At 38.0% G+C, this 13556-nt stretch overlaps 1 protein-coding gene across 1 annotated transcript in view; it reads left to right on the top strand.

Annotated features, from left to right (window-relative positions):
- LOC126251630 (uncharacterized) overlaps positions 1–8532 on the top strand; it is a 184774-nt gene extending 176242 nt beyond the window's left edge. The window contains exon 10 of the mRNA XM_049952174.1: positions 7882–8532. Within this exon, the coding sequence (XP_049808131.1) occupies positions 7882–7932 (51 nt within the window). The 3' untranslated portion in view covers positions 7933–8532. The remainder of the gene's footprint in view (positions 1–7881) is intronic.
- The last annotated feature ends 5024 nt before the right edge of the window (positions 8533–13556 follow it).

Below are 13556 nucleotides of genomic sequence, written 5' to 3'. Positions count from 1 at the left end.
GTTCACAAACACACAAATGCTGTTCAACATATTTTGGTTTCAGCTCACACAGGACCCAAGTTCCTTCTTTCTGAATCATGCCCATAGCATTGAGTCATTTTGAAATGGCTTTCTGTGTCACTCCCACTAATCATGCCAATTCTTCTTGCGTTTGATGCGAGTCTTCACTCAGCAATGTCTCCAACTCTGCATCTTCAAAAACATTCTCTCTTCCACCACTATGACAGTCTATGATGTTAAAATCACCATTCTTGAAGCGTTAAAATCACTAACGACACGTTCATTCACTAATAACATCCTCACCATAGCAAGTGACATTCCAGAACTGTAATGTATTTCTCAGATTCAGTTAAGGAAGGAGCAAAGAGATTACCAGATGACTAACTGTAAGTAATACCTTCAGTGGCTTCAGTATTTAATTGTATGGTGAAAGCCTTCAATTCTCTCTTACGTTAAACACAGCTTACGCAGAAAAATTACCCTATGGTTAACTCAGGAATTTTCATGATTCTTGTTTTTAATTACATTAGTACGTTAATGATGTGTTGTGGTTTTCATCTAGTTATCCAGGGAGTATATTGTGTGAGACTTGCAGTGTAATATTTCATTCTGCTTAAAAATTTATTGACATTCGAAGCTGTATTGCACCTCTCCTCATCTCTTTTCACGTGTGAACTGCAGCTGGCCACGTCACTGCAAGCTAGCTGTACCAGCTGTCCGGCCAGTGGTGTCCGAGTTAAATTCATTGGTAAAGCTGTTGCCTCGTATTATCACTAAGTCGATGTGCATGTAATGCACAGTGCAATACGTACCCTTATTATCGTACTTGACAGTACTCGAGACAGCTTGGCTGCAGTCCCACTTGAAACAGAAATCCAATGAGGTTCCAACAAATGCAGAAGAATACATAGTCTAATTATTACATCAGGTTTATTCTTATGATGAACGGTTTATAGGTACTATGAGTAGAGGTAGTAACATACTACCAATCCTGTCGTAGGTGAGGTCATGTCTCTGTATTCTGGTTTTGAAAATTAAGCTCATTTGGCAATTACTTAGGAAAATAAGCCCAATTATGATATATTATGATATATTAGAGCTATATCAGGTAATTGGGCTCTGGTCAAGCCAGTAAAATTAATGAAAATATCCAGGATATCCTATAAATATGATAGTTTCAGCCTGAACATCTTCAGTTCTTCTCTGGATAAAAACATTTTGATGAAGCAACAGACAGATTCATTATGACAGTACCAGGCATAAAACTTAAGCAAAGTCTGGAAAGGAAAATGTGATGGGGACCAAATGGGTCTTATTGCTATATAATAGTCAGGAGAATGTCAGAACTAGTGTGGACTTTATGGCTAAATATTACCAGACAAAGATGGTTTTCGAGACAGGGTCTGAGCTCTGAGAGGTCACCTGTGATCTATTCTCTTGGGGAAGATCTTGGCATAATTGATCATATAATTATAGTTGAGGATGCAAATAACTGTTTGAACAAAGCCTAAATTGCTAAATTGAGGATGGCAGCAGACAAATACTTGAGAAAACTTATTGCACTGTTTTGAAGATTATATTTTTCTTTGGGTGGTATGAAAAGCCTTGGATAAACTTCCCTATGGAACATGTGTACAGATCTTGAGAAGCTACATTGTGTCTGATATGGAAAAGGTAAATATCAGTGGATATAAACTAGCTGCACATATGAGTAGAGAGAATAAGGTGGGAGGAGGAGTTGCCACATATGTCAAAAGTTATCACTGTGTAGAAAGTTTAGATACAAAAAAGTTTTGTCTAGAGCAACATATAGAAGCATGTGCCTGTAACTTAAACTGAAGGAGGGCTTTTTTAAAATTGTAACAGTATACAGGTCCCTTTAATTTATTCCTGGAAAACTTAGATACCTTGTTGTGCTATCTGTCAGATAGGGGAAAGCAAATTATTATTTGTGGGGACTTCAATGTTGATTCACTGAAAGAGTGTAATAGGAAGAATGATCTGGAAGTCTTGCTCGGTTCTTTCAATTTGACATCTGTCATTAATTTTCCTACTCGGGTAGTAAAGGACAGCAGCACATTGATAGATAACTCTTTTGTAGACCAAGATAGGTTTAAAAACATAAATTCTTGTCCTGTTGAGAATGGGCTTTCTGATCATGATGCTCAGCTAGTTACAGTATATGACATAGCTCCTTCAGTAATTCAAAACTACCCACCAAAGTTGTGCGTTCAATTAATGACTCAACAATTAGGAATTTCTGAGAAAATCTTCAGCAGTTAGACTGGGATGAGGTGTACAAGGAACCCAATGCTGATTTAGAATATAACTTATTTCATGATACACTCGTAAGAGAATTTGAAAACTGTTTCCCCAAGAAAGTAGTTAAATCTAATTATAAGAAACTATGCAAAAAACCTTGGCTTACTAAAGGAATAAAAATATCTTGTAACCACAAAAGGGAACTGTATCTAACAACAAGAAAGAGTAATGACCCAGAAACAGCCAAATATTATAAAAACTACTGTGCTACATTAAGAAAGGTTATTAAAAAGTCCAGAAGCTTGTGCATCATGTCTGAGATTAATACCTCTGATAACAAAATCAAAACAATTTGGAATATTATTACAAGGGAGACAGGACAACCAAGAGTACAGGATGACGGCATCACCATCAAAGTGAATGGAAACTTGATATACAACACGCCAGAAGTCGAAAACATATTGAATAATTATTTTTTAAATGTTGTAGAGAAAATAGGATCTAAATGTTCATTAGAAGAAGCAAGGCAGTTAATGGAAGAGGCCTTACCCACACCATTTGATACAATTGAAATTCCACCCACCTCTCCATCTGAAATTAGGAAGATAATAAACTCTCTCAAGAATAAAAGCTCACATGGGATTGATGGCATTTCCAGCAGGATAATAAGAGCTTGTTCCCAAGAAATAAGTGGGATTCTTAGCCACATATGTAATAGCTCTCTGAAGCAGGGTATTTTCCCAGATAGACTGAAGTATGCCATTGTTATACCACTGCATAAACAACTACCGCCCAATCTCTCTTCTGACTGCCTTATCCAAAATTCTCGAAAAAGTAATGTATTGTAGAGTAGCTTCACACCATTGTAAAAATAAAGTTTTAAGAAAATGTCAGTTTGGTTTCCAGAAGGGTTTTTCAACAGAAAATGCTATATATACTTTCACTAATGCTCTGAGTAACCGAAAGTCACCCATTGGGATTTTTTGTGATCTATCAAAGGCTTTTGATTGTGTAAATCATGGAAAACTTCTAGATAAGCTCAAGTACTGTGGTATGAGTGGGACAGTGCTCAAATGGTTTAAATCATACCTAACGGGAAGAGTGCAGAAAGTTGAAATAAACAGTCCACATAATATGCAAAAAACTGGTGATTTCTCAAACTGGGGAACAATCAAGAATGGGGTGCCACAAGGTTCGATCTTGGGTCCTCTGCTGTTCTTAATATATATTAATGACTTGCCATTCTATATTCACGAAGATGCAAAGCTGGTACTTTTTGACGATGATACAAGTATAGCTATCACACCCGACAGACAAGAATTAACTGGTGAAATTGTAAACGATGTTTTTCAGAAAATCATTAAGTAGTTCTCTGCAAATGGGCTCTCATTAAACTTTGACGAAACACAGTATATACAGTTCCACACAGTAAATGGAATGACCCCATTAATAAATATAGACTTCGATCAGAAATCGGTAGCTAAGGTAGAATATTCAAAATTTCTAGGTGTGTGCATTGATGAGGGATTGAACTGGAAAAAACACACTAAGGATCTGCTGAAACGTTTGAATTCAGCTACTTATGCTATTAGGGTCATCACAAATTTTGGCGGTATACATCTGAGTAAAGTAGCTTACCACGCCTATTTTCATTCTCTGCTTTTGTATGGCATCATATTCTGGGGTAACTCATCATTGAGTAAAAGAGTGTTCATTGCACAAAAGCATGTAATGAGAATAATTGCTGGAGCTCATCCAAGATCATCCTGCAGACACTTATTTAAAGAGCTAGAAATCTTCGCTGTAGCCTCACAATATACACTCCTGGAAATGGAAAACAGAACACATTGACACCGGTGTGTCAGACCCACCATACTTGCTCCGGACACTGCGAGAGGGCTGTACAAGCAATGATCACACGCACGGCACAGCGGACACACCAGGAACCGCGGTGTTGGCCGTCGAATGGCGCTAGCTGCGCAGCATTTGTGCACCGCCGCCGTCAGTGTCAGCCAGTTTGCCGTGGCATACGGAGCTCCATCGCAGTCTTTAACACTGGTAGCATGCCGCGACAGCGTGGACGTGAACCGTATGTGCAGTTGACGGACTTTGAGCGAGGGCGTATAGTGGGCATGCGGGAGGCCGGGTGGACGTACCGCCGAATTGCTCAACACGTGGGGCGTGAGGTCTCCACAGTACATCGATGTTGTCGCCAGTGGTCGGCGGAAGGTACACGTGCCCGTCGACCTGGGACCGGACCGCAGCGACGCATGGATGCACGCCAAGACCGTAGGATCCTACGCAGTGCCGTAGGGGACCGCACCGCCACTTCCCAGCAAATTAGGGACACTGTTGCTCCTGGGGTATCGGCGAGGACCATTCGCAACCGTCTCCATGAAGCTGGGCTACGGTCCCGCACACCGTTAGGCCGTCTTCCGCTCACGCCCCAACGTCGTGCAGCCCGCCTCCAGTGGTGTCGCGACAGGCGTGAATGGAGGGACGAATGGAGGCGTGTCGTCTTCAGCGATGAGAGTCGCTTCTGCCTTGGTGCCAATGATGGTCGTATGCGTGTTTGGCGCCATGCAGGTGAGCGCCACAATCAGGACTGCATACGACCAAGGCACACAGGGCCAACACTCGGCATCATGGTCTGGGGAGCGATCTCCTACACTGGCCGTACACCACTGGTGATCGTCGAGGGGACACTGAATAGTGCACGGTACATCCAAACCGTCATCGAACCCATCGTTCTACCATTCCTAGACCGGCAAGGGAACTTGCTGTTCCAACAGGACAATGCACGTCCGCATGTATCCCGTGCCACCCAACGTGCTCTAGAAGGTGTAAGTCAACTACCCTGGCCAGCAAGATCTCCGGATCTGTCCCCCATTGAGCATGTTTGGGACTGGATGAAGCGTCGTCTCACGCGGTCTGCACATCCAGCACGGAACGCTGGTCCAACTGAGGCGCCAGGTGGAAATGGCATGGCAAGCCGTTCCACAGGACTACATCCAGCATCTCTACGATCGTCTCCATGGGAGAATAGCAGCCTGCATTGCTGCGAAAGGTGGATATACACTGTACTAGTGCCGACATTGTGCATGCTCTGTTGCCTGTGTCTATGTGCCTGTGGTTCTGTCAGTGTGATCATGTGATGTATCTGACCCCAGGAATGTCTCAATAAAGTTTCCCCTTCCTGGGACAATGAATTCACGGTGTTCTTATTTCAATTTCCAGGTGTGTATATATTCACTTATGAAATTTGTTATTAACAATCCGAACGAATTCAAAAGTAATAGCAGTGTACATGGCTACAACACTAGGAGAAAGGATGATCTTCACTACTCAAGGTTATATCTATCTTTGGCTCAGAAGGGGGTAAATTATGCTGCCACAAAAGTCTTTGGTCACTTATGTAATAGCATCAAAAGTCTGACAGATAGCCATATAGCACTTAAAAGGAAATTAAAAGAAATTCTTAATGGCAACTCCTTCTACTCATTAGATGAATTTTTGGATATAGTAAGTGGGTAATTCCCCAACCTCCATCATTACGAAGTGTCGTATTCATGATCTATGGAACAAGTACTAATCTAATCTAATTTAATCTAATCTAAAGTGATGGGTGTTCATGAATGGATGTGACTGATACATCACCTGTCACTTCCTTGCAGAATGCCATTACCTGCAACTGTATGCTTCTGTTAAGAGGGAACTTGCATGTCTAATTGTAAGCAGCATCCAGTCTCACCAAAGTAGTACCCAATCTATCTCAATAATTTCCAGTGACTTCAATAGGTATTTTTAAGTTAAATTTTTCTGAAGTACAGAGCTGCAAAATAAATGTAGATACAATTGAAATAGCCACTAACAAAGCACAATATTTCATTTTGCACAAATCTCATAATTTAAAAGATCACTTATGTATAAGGAGCACTGAAATGAAAACAGGACAGATGGGAAAAAAAGCAAGTAAACTTTTTATTATTCCAAAAGTAACTGCCATAACTGTTAATGCATTTATCCCACAGTGAGACAAGATAGTCAATGCCTTCATGGGAAAATCTTTTTTATTGCCTATGGAACCATGGTTGTATCCATGGTGGGCACCTCTTTGTCCAAAGCAAATTGACAGCCACAAATATCTTTCTTCCATGCTCTGAAAATATGGAAATCACCTAGGGAGGGATCAGGACTGTATGGAGGGTGTGTAAGGGTTTCCCAGTGAAATGTCTGCAATGGAGTCTAAAAGGCATCATTCTGTTGGAGGAAAATGCCCGCCCACATGTTGCCAATATTGTTTTGGTTACACTGCAGAAGCTTGCTGGGAGTCCCTCACACATCCTCTGTACAGTCCTGACCCTTCCCTATGTGATTTCCATATGTTTGAAGCCCTGGATAAAGACCTTCATGACTATCAATTTACTTTGAAGAAAGAAGTGCGTGCCTGGGTTCAGTTATGGTTCTGTAGGCAACCACAAATATTTTTCCATGAGGGTATTGACTACCTTATCTCACACACTATTGTTAATCCAGAGTCTGGGCTCTGACATGTCACCTGTGTGGTCTAGGCCCTTTGACCTAGGTAAAGATGATCATATAATTATAGTTGGGTATGTAGGTAACAGTTTGAACTACAACTTAAATTACTTAACTGAAGATTGATATAGGTGTATTAACAGATATAGTGATTACTTTTGAAGTAATAAACTATTTACTTACTTTTTTCTGCCTATCTTGTTTTCATTTGACTGCCCCTTATAATATCTCGCATCAAAACATAAGAAGCCAGAGAAACAAGAACAATGATCTACTAGCAACACTGGCACATAATGGGGCAAATGGAATACCAGCTAATGTGAAATACTTCAGTTGGAAATCAATGAAATTGAACTTAGAGCCTACTTCTAGAGGTAAACAAGCTAACAGTAGAATGAAATTTTCACTCTACAGCAGAGTGTGCGCTGATATGAAACTTCCTGGAAGATTAAAACTGTGTGCCAGACTGAGACTCAAACTCGGTATCTTTGCCTTTCGCGGGCAAGTGCTCTACCAACTGAGCTACCTAAGCACGACTCATACCCCGTCCTCACAGCTTTAATTCCACCAGTACCTCGTCTCCTACCTTCCAAACTTCACAGGAGAGCTTCTTTAATTAATTCCTGGGCTCTACAAGTTAGTGAATATTGTGTTAAAAATACCTTTGAATTCTGTCTGGTAAGGAGTAGAATTGTAGCCAAATTGATTTTTTCTGTCTTGCTATGTGTCACCCTCCAAGTCCCCCCCCCCCAAAAAAAAATCTCTTTGCAACGTCTAGCCCCTCTCTCTCTCTCTCTCTCTCTCTCTCTCTCTCTCTCTCTCTCTCTCTGTCTGTCTGTGTGTGTGTGTGTGTGTGTGTGTGTGTGTGTGTTTGTTTGTTCATTCTATATTGGATTTGAAAGCAGCCTTCACAGTAATCCTCAATCATTTTATACTGCTCCATAAAATATTGTTTAATTGCCATATTCTGTACAATTAATGTCCCAATTTATAAAGTTTTTTTTCCAAATAAATTAGTTATAAGTACATCCCTAAATCCTAATTATTGTGAAAATTTGAATGCTTAATTTGCTTTTACAGACAGGGGAACATCCTGAAGGAGAAGAAATTGAAATGCAGCAGGCAGAATAGGTTTTCTTGCATGTGCCTCCATAACTTGGCATGCTGAGTACTATTGTCAAAGTGGGAATGATAGTTGAACATATAAAGCTCTATTATGGTATTATAATTAACTGTTTTTATGAATTATCATTTATTTATGCACTGAAGATTACTTATGTCATGCAAGCATTTTCTTACCTGGCTACTAATTTTCTTAATTAGTCAAGACCATTTGTCATGTTTTTATGATCACTTTCAGAGCGACAGAGTTGTGCAGAGAAAGAATTACTAAGTTTGTACATTAACTGTCTGTATTTTATGCCAATAAATTCATTTGGCTGCTATTAGTATTATGCACCATATTCTGTGAATTGCAGCATGACAGAATATTTATGAATTTGAAACAATTCAAGGAGTTCATTAGTCAAGACAAGTTTGTACATTAACTGTCTGTACTTTATGCCAGTAATTACACTAATGCTGAACTAACCTGAAATATTATCATCTGTAAGAATGGAATGAAATGAAAACCTTAAAAAATACCCATTAGGAAGATGATCAGCTTACCAGTTTCATAGAAACTTATTGTATGATATTTCTAAGACAAAAACCAGTGAATAACTAATGGAAAGGGACTTACATATACCTTTCCTTTGAAATTTTGTGGTAGAAAATATTATGTTTCATTGTGTAATGTTTGTATAAAATATGTGGTAGCTAATAAATTCATTTGGCTGTTATTAGTATTATACACGATATTCTGTGAATTGCAGCATGACTGAAAATATTTATGAATTTGAAACTATTCAAGAAGTACATTAGTCAAGACAAGCAACTGAATTTAAATTCTAAGTATTAACTGGCATCATTGGTGGTTCTGTGCATGGAATATGAAGACAAGGCGCTTCCTTTCATTTTTACACATTTAAAATAGTTATAAATGTACATTATTTGCTTATGGTGCTATTATTTAGTGCTAATGTGTACTTCACCTGGAGGCTGAGAAGAAAAAAAATCTGTTTACTATAGGTATGGAGTTTTCTTTGTATGTACTAATGGGCTTTGTACAGATTTCTTCAACCATGATCTTGAATTATTTAGATCTTCTTTTATGAAGATTCTGTGTGTGTGTGTGTGTGTGTGTGTGTGTGTGTGTGTGTGTGTGTGTGTGTGTGTCTTGAAATCTGGGAATGTGAAATTGTAATCAGTATTTTGCATGTATTATTATATCTAGTTTATCCTTCTGTAACCAGTAGTGTCTAATACTAACACTAACCTTTAAGAATAGAAAATTATATAAATTATATAGTTGTGTTAACAGTACGTTGCTGGCAACTTACATAAGTATCTTTCACCAGCTCATGTCACATCTGCAAACATCACATCCTACAAATGAAGTGTTCTTGAGTATAATGACTTACCCTATAAACATATATGGAGGTGTAGTTTACACTTTAGTTAAAATGTTATTACTGATTAATCCATGATCAAGGGTGTCAAATCTAAATTGCAAAATTTGCTATTGCATGGAGACATTGTTGGTCAATACAAGTTTCGAAATGCAACATCCTGATGGCAAATACTCAACATAATTTTATTAAAGGCAAAAATTCTCATCATAAATGATATATCCTCTGGAGGATTGTCTTCTGGTTTCTGGTTAATGAAAACAGAACAAGTACATCCCAGTCAGACCTGTAGTTTTTCTGTTTGTGGTTATGTCCCACTAGTCCACAGGTGTACGTGCAGAAATGAAAATGCTATATGGACATTTCTTTGGTTAAAACTAGTGATTAAGGACTGGAAAAATCTTAAAAACAAATTGTAATAGAAGTGAAACAGCAGTAAAATAAGAAACCAGTATGCTAAAAACAAGTTAGCAATATGTTTGAATATACACCATCATAATTTGGAATTAAATATAATGATAATTTATCATAGTTTGAATCTGCACTGTAGAAAATCTTACAAGATGCATGATACAAGGGAAAATTCACCAAAATGATAAGCATATTAACTAAAAACCTCCATTTTCCTGCCTCTCCCCCCTCCACACCCCCTCCATCTGAGGCTTTTATGGCAGCCTCATGATAATTCAAAGATAAGATATCATTTGGAAATTTGTCAAATTTACACAGTTGTTTTAGAAATTTGCTTTTATTTAATAATATATGTATTTGATGATTCATATGTTATTGTAGATGTGTATAATACTTCTATTCTGAGCACATATAAATGTTTGTCTACTCTTTATGAATACTTAATGCTTAGTAAATACTTGTCATGTTATTAAATGTATGTATCAATACTGTTTAATAAAATGTAGAAATATATACCAATCCTAGGTAGGTCAACCTTTCTCAGTTCTGTTACAATACATTATGAGATACCACTTTATGCTTGTAGTTGTAATGAGCAGTGCCAATAGAAAAGTACAAAGCATTCATTTTTCAACAAATGAAAAATTAGTGAGTCAGAGGGAAAATCTTCAAACTCTACTAAATCAGTTATGTGGTTGCATGCATTGTCACCGTAGTCCAATGATAAATCTTCTCACATGATAAGCTGTTGTGGTATCATCTTGTTGCAATGTTTCAATGAGTTTGGTAGCACTCACATTAAGGCAAAGATTTTGCCTGAAGATGATGGGTACAAAACTCATTGAAATATTGTGGCACGACAATGCTGCCTCTCAGCTAATAACCCAAGAAGATTTTATCATCTACTAAGTGACATTTGTCTTCCCACTGCAGCTCATGGGAAGTGACTTGCACCCTTCAACAACACAGATAGTCATACAGTATGTGCATCCATATTAGAGAAGTGTCTATTGAGAAGTTAGAATAGATATGATTCCTGAAGTGGAACAGGAGCCCTTTTGATAGGAGCAGGGGAAACAGCCTGAATGATGGACTGAAATGCCTTCTAACACTAGCCAATGTGGCCTTGCTGCATTCATACTGTCAATGACTGCAAGCAAGGTGCAACTACAGCTGTTATTTTTCCTGAGGGCATGCAGGTCTACTGTATTGCTTAATGATGATGGCATCCACTTGGGTAAAATATTCCAGAGATGGAACAAAGCTTATTTGTATCTTACAACTGATAATACTCAGAAGGAAGTTGTCAACAAGAAAAACAAAACTGTCTTTCTATGGGCCAGAGCATGGGATGTTAGATCCAGTCATTGGGTAGGTAGATTAGATGATTTAAAAAGGGAAATGGAAAGGCTGAAGTTAGATATAATGGGAATAAGTAAAGTGCAGTTGGAGGAAGAATAGGAATTCTGGTCATGTGAGTTAAGGTTATATATAAAATTAGAGTAATAGAGGAGTGGGAACAATAATGAATTAGAAAATAGAAATTCAGGTAGCCCGCTACAAACAATGTAATGAACACATTACTATAGCCAAGGTAGACACAAAGCCAAGACCCACCACAGTAATATAAATATAAATGTTTACTAACTAGCTTGTTAATTATCAGGTTACTTTTTCCACAGATCATATTTGTGGATACATTTTTTCTATAAAAATGAATAATTATTTCTATTCATCAGTTCTTTTATGGTACAGAAGGACTCATTAAGGAAAAAATGTCATTAAACTGTTCTTGTCAATATCTCTGTTACTCTCTAATTCAGATGTTTGTTGATAGCAACTTACATAAGTGAATAAATGTATTATGAGACTGTGGTTAATATTCTCATTTGCTTTAAAAGAAAAAGAAAAGTCTGAAAGAATGTATGATGAGATAAAATAAATTTATTCTATTCATTAAGGAAGAAGAAAACTTAATTTTGATGGGAGAGTGGAATTTGATGGTAGAAAAATGAAGAGAAAGAAACCTAGCAGAACATGGATGTTGGGAAAGGAGTGTAAGGGGCAGGCACTACACATAATGTAGCATAGAGTGGATTTAATCATTTCAAACAATGGGTTTAAAAATAATGAAGAAGTTTCTATATCTGTAAGAGACCTTTCAACACTGGAAGCTTTCAGATACATTATATAACAGTAACAAAAAGCTCTCAGAACTACACTTTAAATTGCAATATATTTTCACAAACAGATGTGGACTCTGACCATAAGTTATTGGTTATAAACTGCACATAAAATGTGCAGGAATTGCAGAAAGGTAGCAAATTAAGAAGATGGGACTTAGATAAAGTTAAATAATCAAAAGTTATTGAGAGTTCCAAAGTAAGCATTAGAGAAATAGTAACTAAACAGGGAAAGGTTTATGATACAAAACAAGTGAGTAGCTTTGTGTGATGAAATAGTGAAAGTAGCAGAATGTCAAATGGTAATAAAGGCAAGTGACTTATTATTAATACCACACCATTAAAATACACTGGAATAAAATATACTGGACCTAACTTTCTTTTCAATTATGTACTATAAGTTTCCTGGCTAGCTGTATTGTCTAACTTGCTACTTCCCAAGTGGGAAGGCATGCCAGTCCCTGGCACGAGTCCGCAGGCAGATTAGTGTTGATGTCCTGTGTGCCGGGCGACCTGTGGATGGTTTTTAAGGCAATTTTCCATCTACCTTGGCAAATGTGGGCTGGTTCCCCTCATTCCGCCTCAGTTACACTGTGTCGGTGATTGCTGTGCAGACATCATTTCCATGTGCGTGCACGCCATAATTTTTCCACCACTCTAACATTTGGGGTTACACTCATGTGGTATGAGACGTTCCGGGAGGGGGGAGGGTGGGGGGTCCACACACACCACACAATAAATCTGGGTTCAGTGTGGGCCGGTGGGGTTGGTGGACTGCTGTGGCCTGTTGTGTGGTTGTGAACCACTGAGGGCTACAGCAGGAAGAAGCCTCTCCAGCATTTCTAGGTCCTCAGTTTAATACATACATACTATAGGTCTTGTTTGGTTGAACTGGTTCATAATAGCTCCTCAGAGTTTCTTTACGTACTTCTGGTTAACGTCAGATGTGTTTTGTTTCTCACGTGGAAATCGTCTGCCTTTTATCTGGAATGTGAGGCCCAGTGTTAGATGTGTTTTGTTTCTCACATAGAAATCATCTGCCTTTTATCTGGAAAATGAGGTCCAGTGTCACAAAACTTCCTTCAGTGATTTCAAAGCTAACAAGATATTCTGAAGGAGGTAGATAATAAGACCTAACAAGCACTCAAGGTACCACAATAATGAGCAGCAAGCAAATATGCTAATTTGTAGTAGAATCAGCAGTACAGATATTCAGTACAGTTGCTATACATCAGACAATTACTTTATAACATGAAAATATGTCAATCAATTATGTAAACATTGTTATGCCAGAAAAACTACAATAATTCATACCTTTGTGTAGACTTCTAAATGTCTTGCTGCTTTGAAGCAAGGAAGTTTCTTGTCTACCATAAACATATGCAACTGGAAAGACAATATTTCCATCAGATTTGTGAAAATCATATGTAGTCCACAGCCACATATTTGATAAGTATCATTAGTATTCTCCCACATTTACTTCTATAATATATACTCGTATGACCTCAATCTTAGGTTCAAAATTATACATCACATTGTACAATTTCCCTTACGTAAATTTTGGAGGAGAATTAATATCAAATTATGTTCTGCAATACAAACTCATGCCTGCATTTTTATATGTAATTGTTTGCTAACAATATGTAAAATA

This window comes from Schistocerca nitens, chromosome 4 (assembly GCF_023898315.1).
Source record: "Schistocerca nitens isolate TAMUIC-IGC-003100 chromosome 4, iqSchNite1.1, whole genome shotgun sequence".
In the NCBI taxonomy this organism is placed as follows: domain Eukaryota; kingdom Metazoa; phylum Arthropoda; class Insecta; order Orthoptera; family Acrididae; genus Schistocerca; species Schistocerca nitens.
The sequence above is the reverse complement of the archived record's forward strand: the minus strand, read 5'-3'. Positions and strand labels throughout refer to the sequence as shown.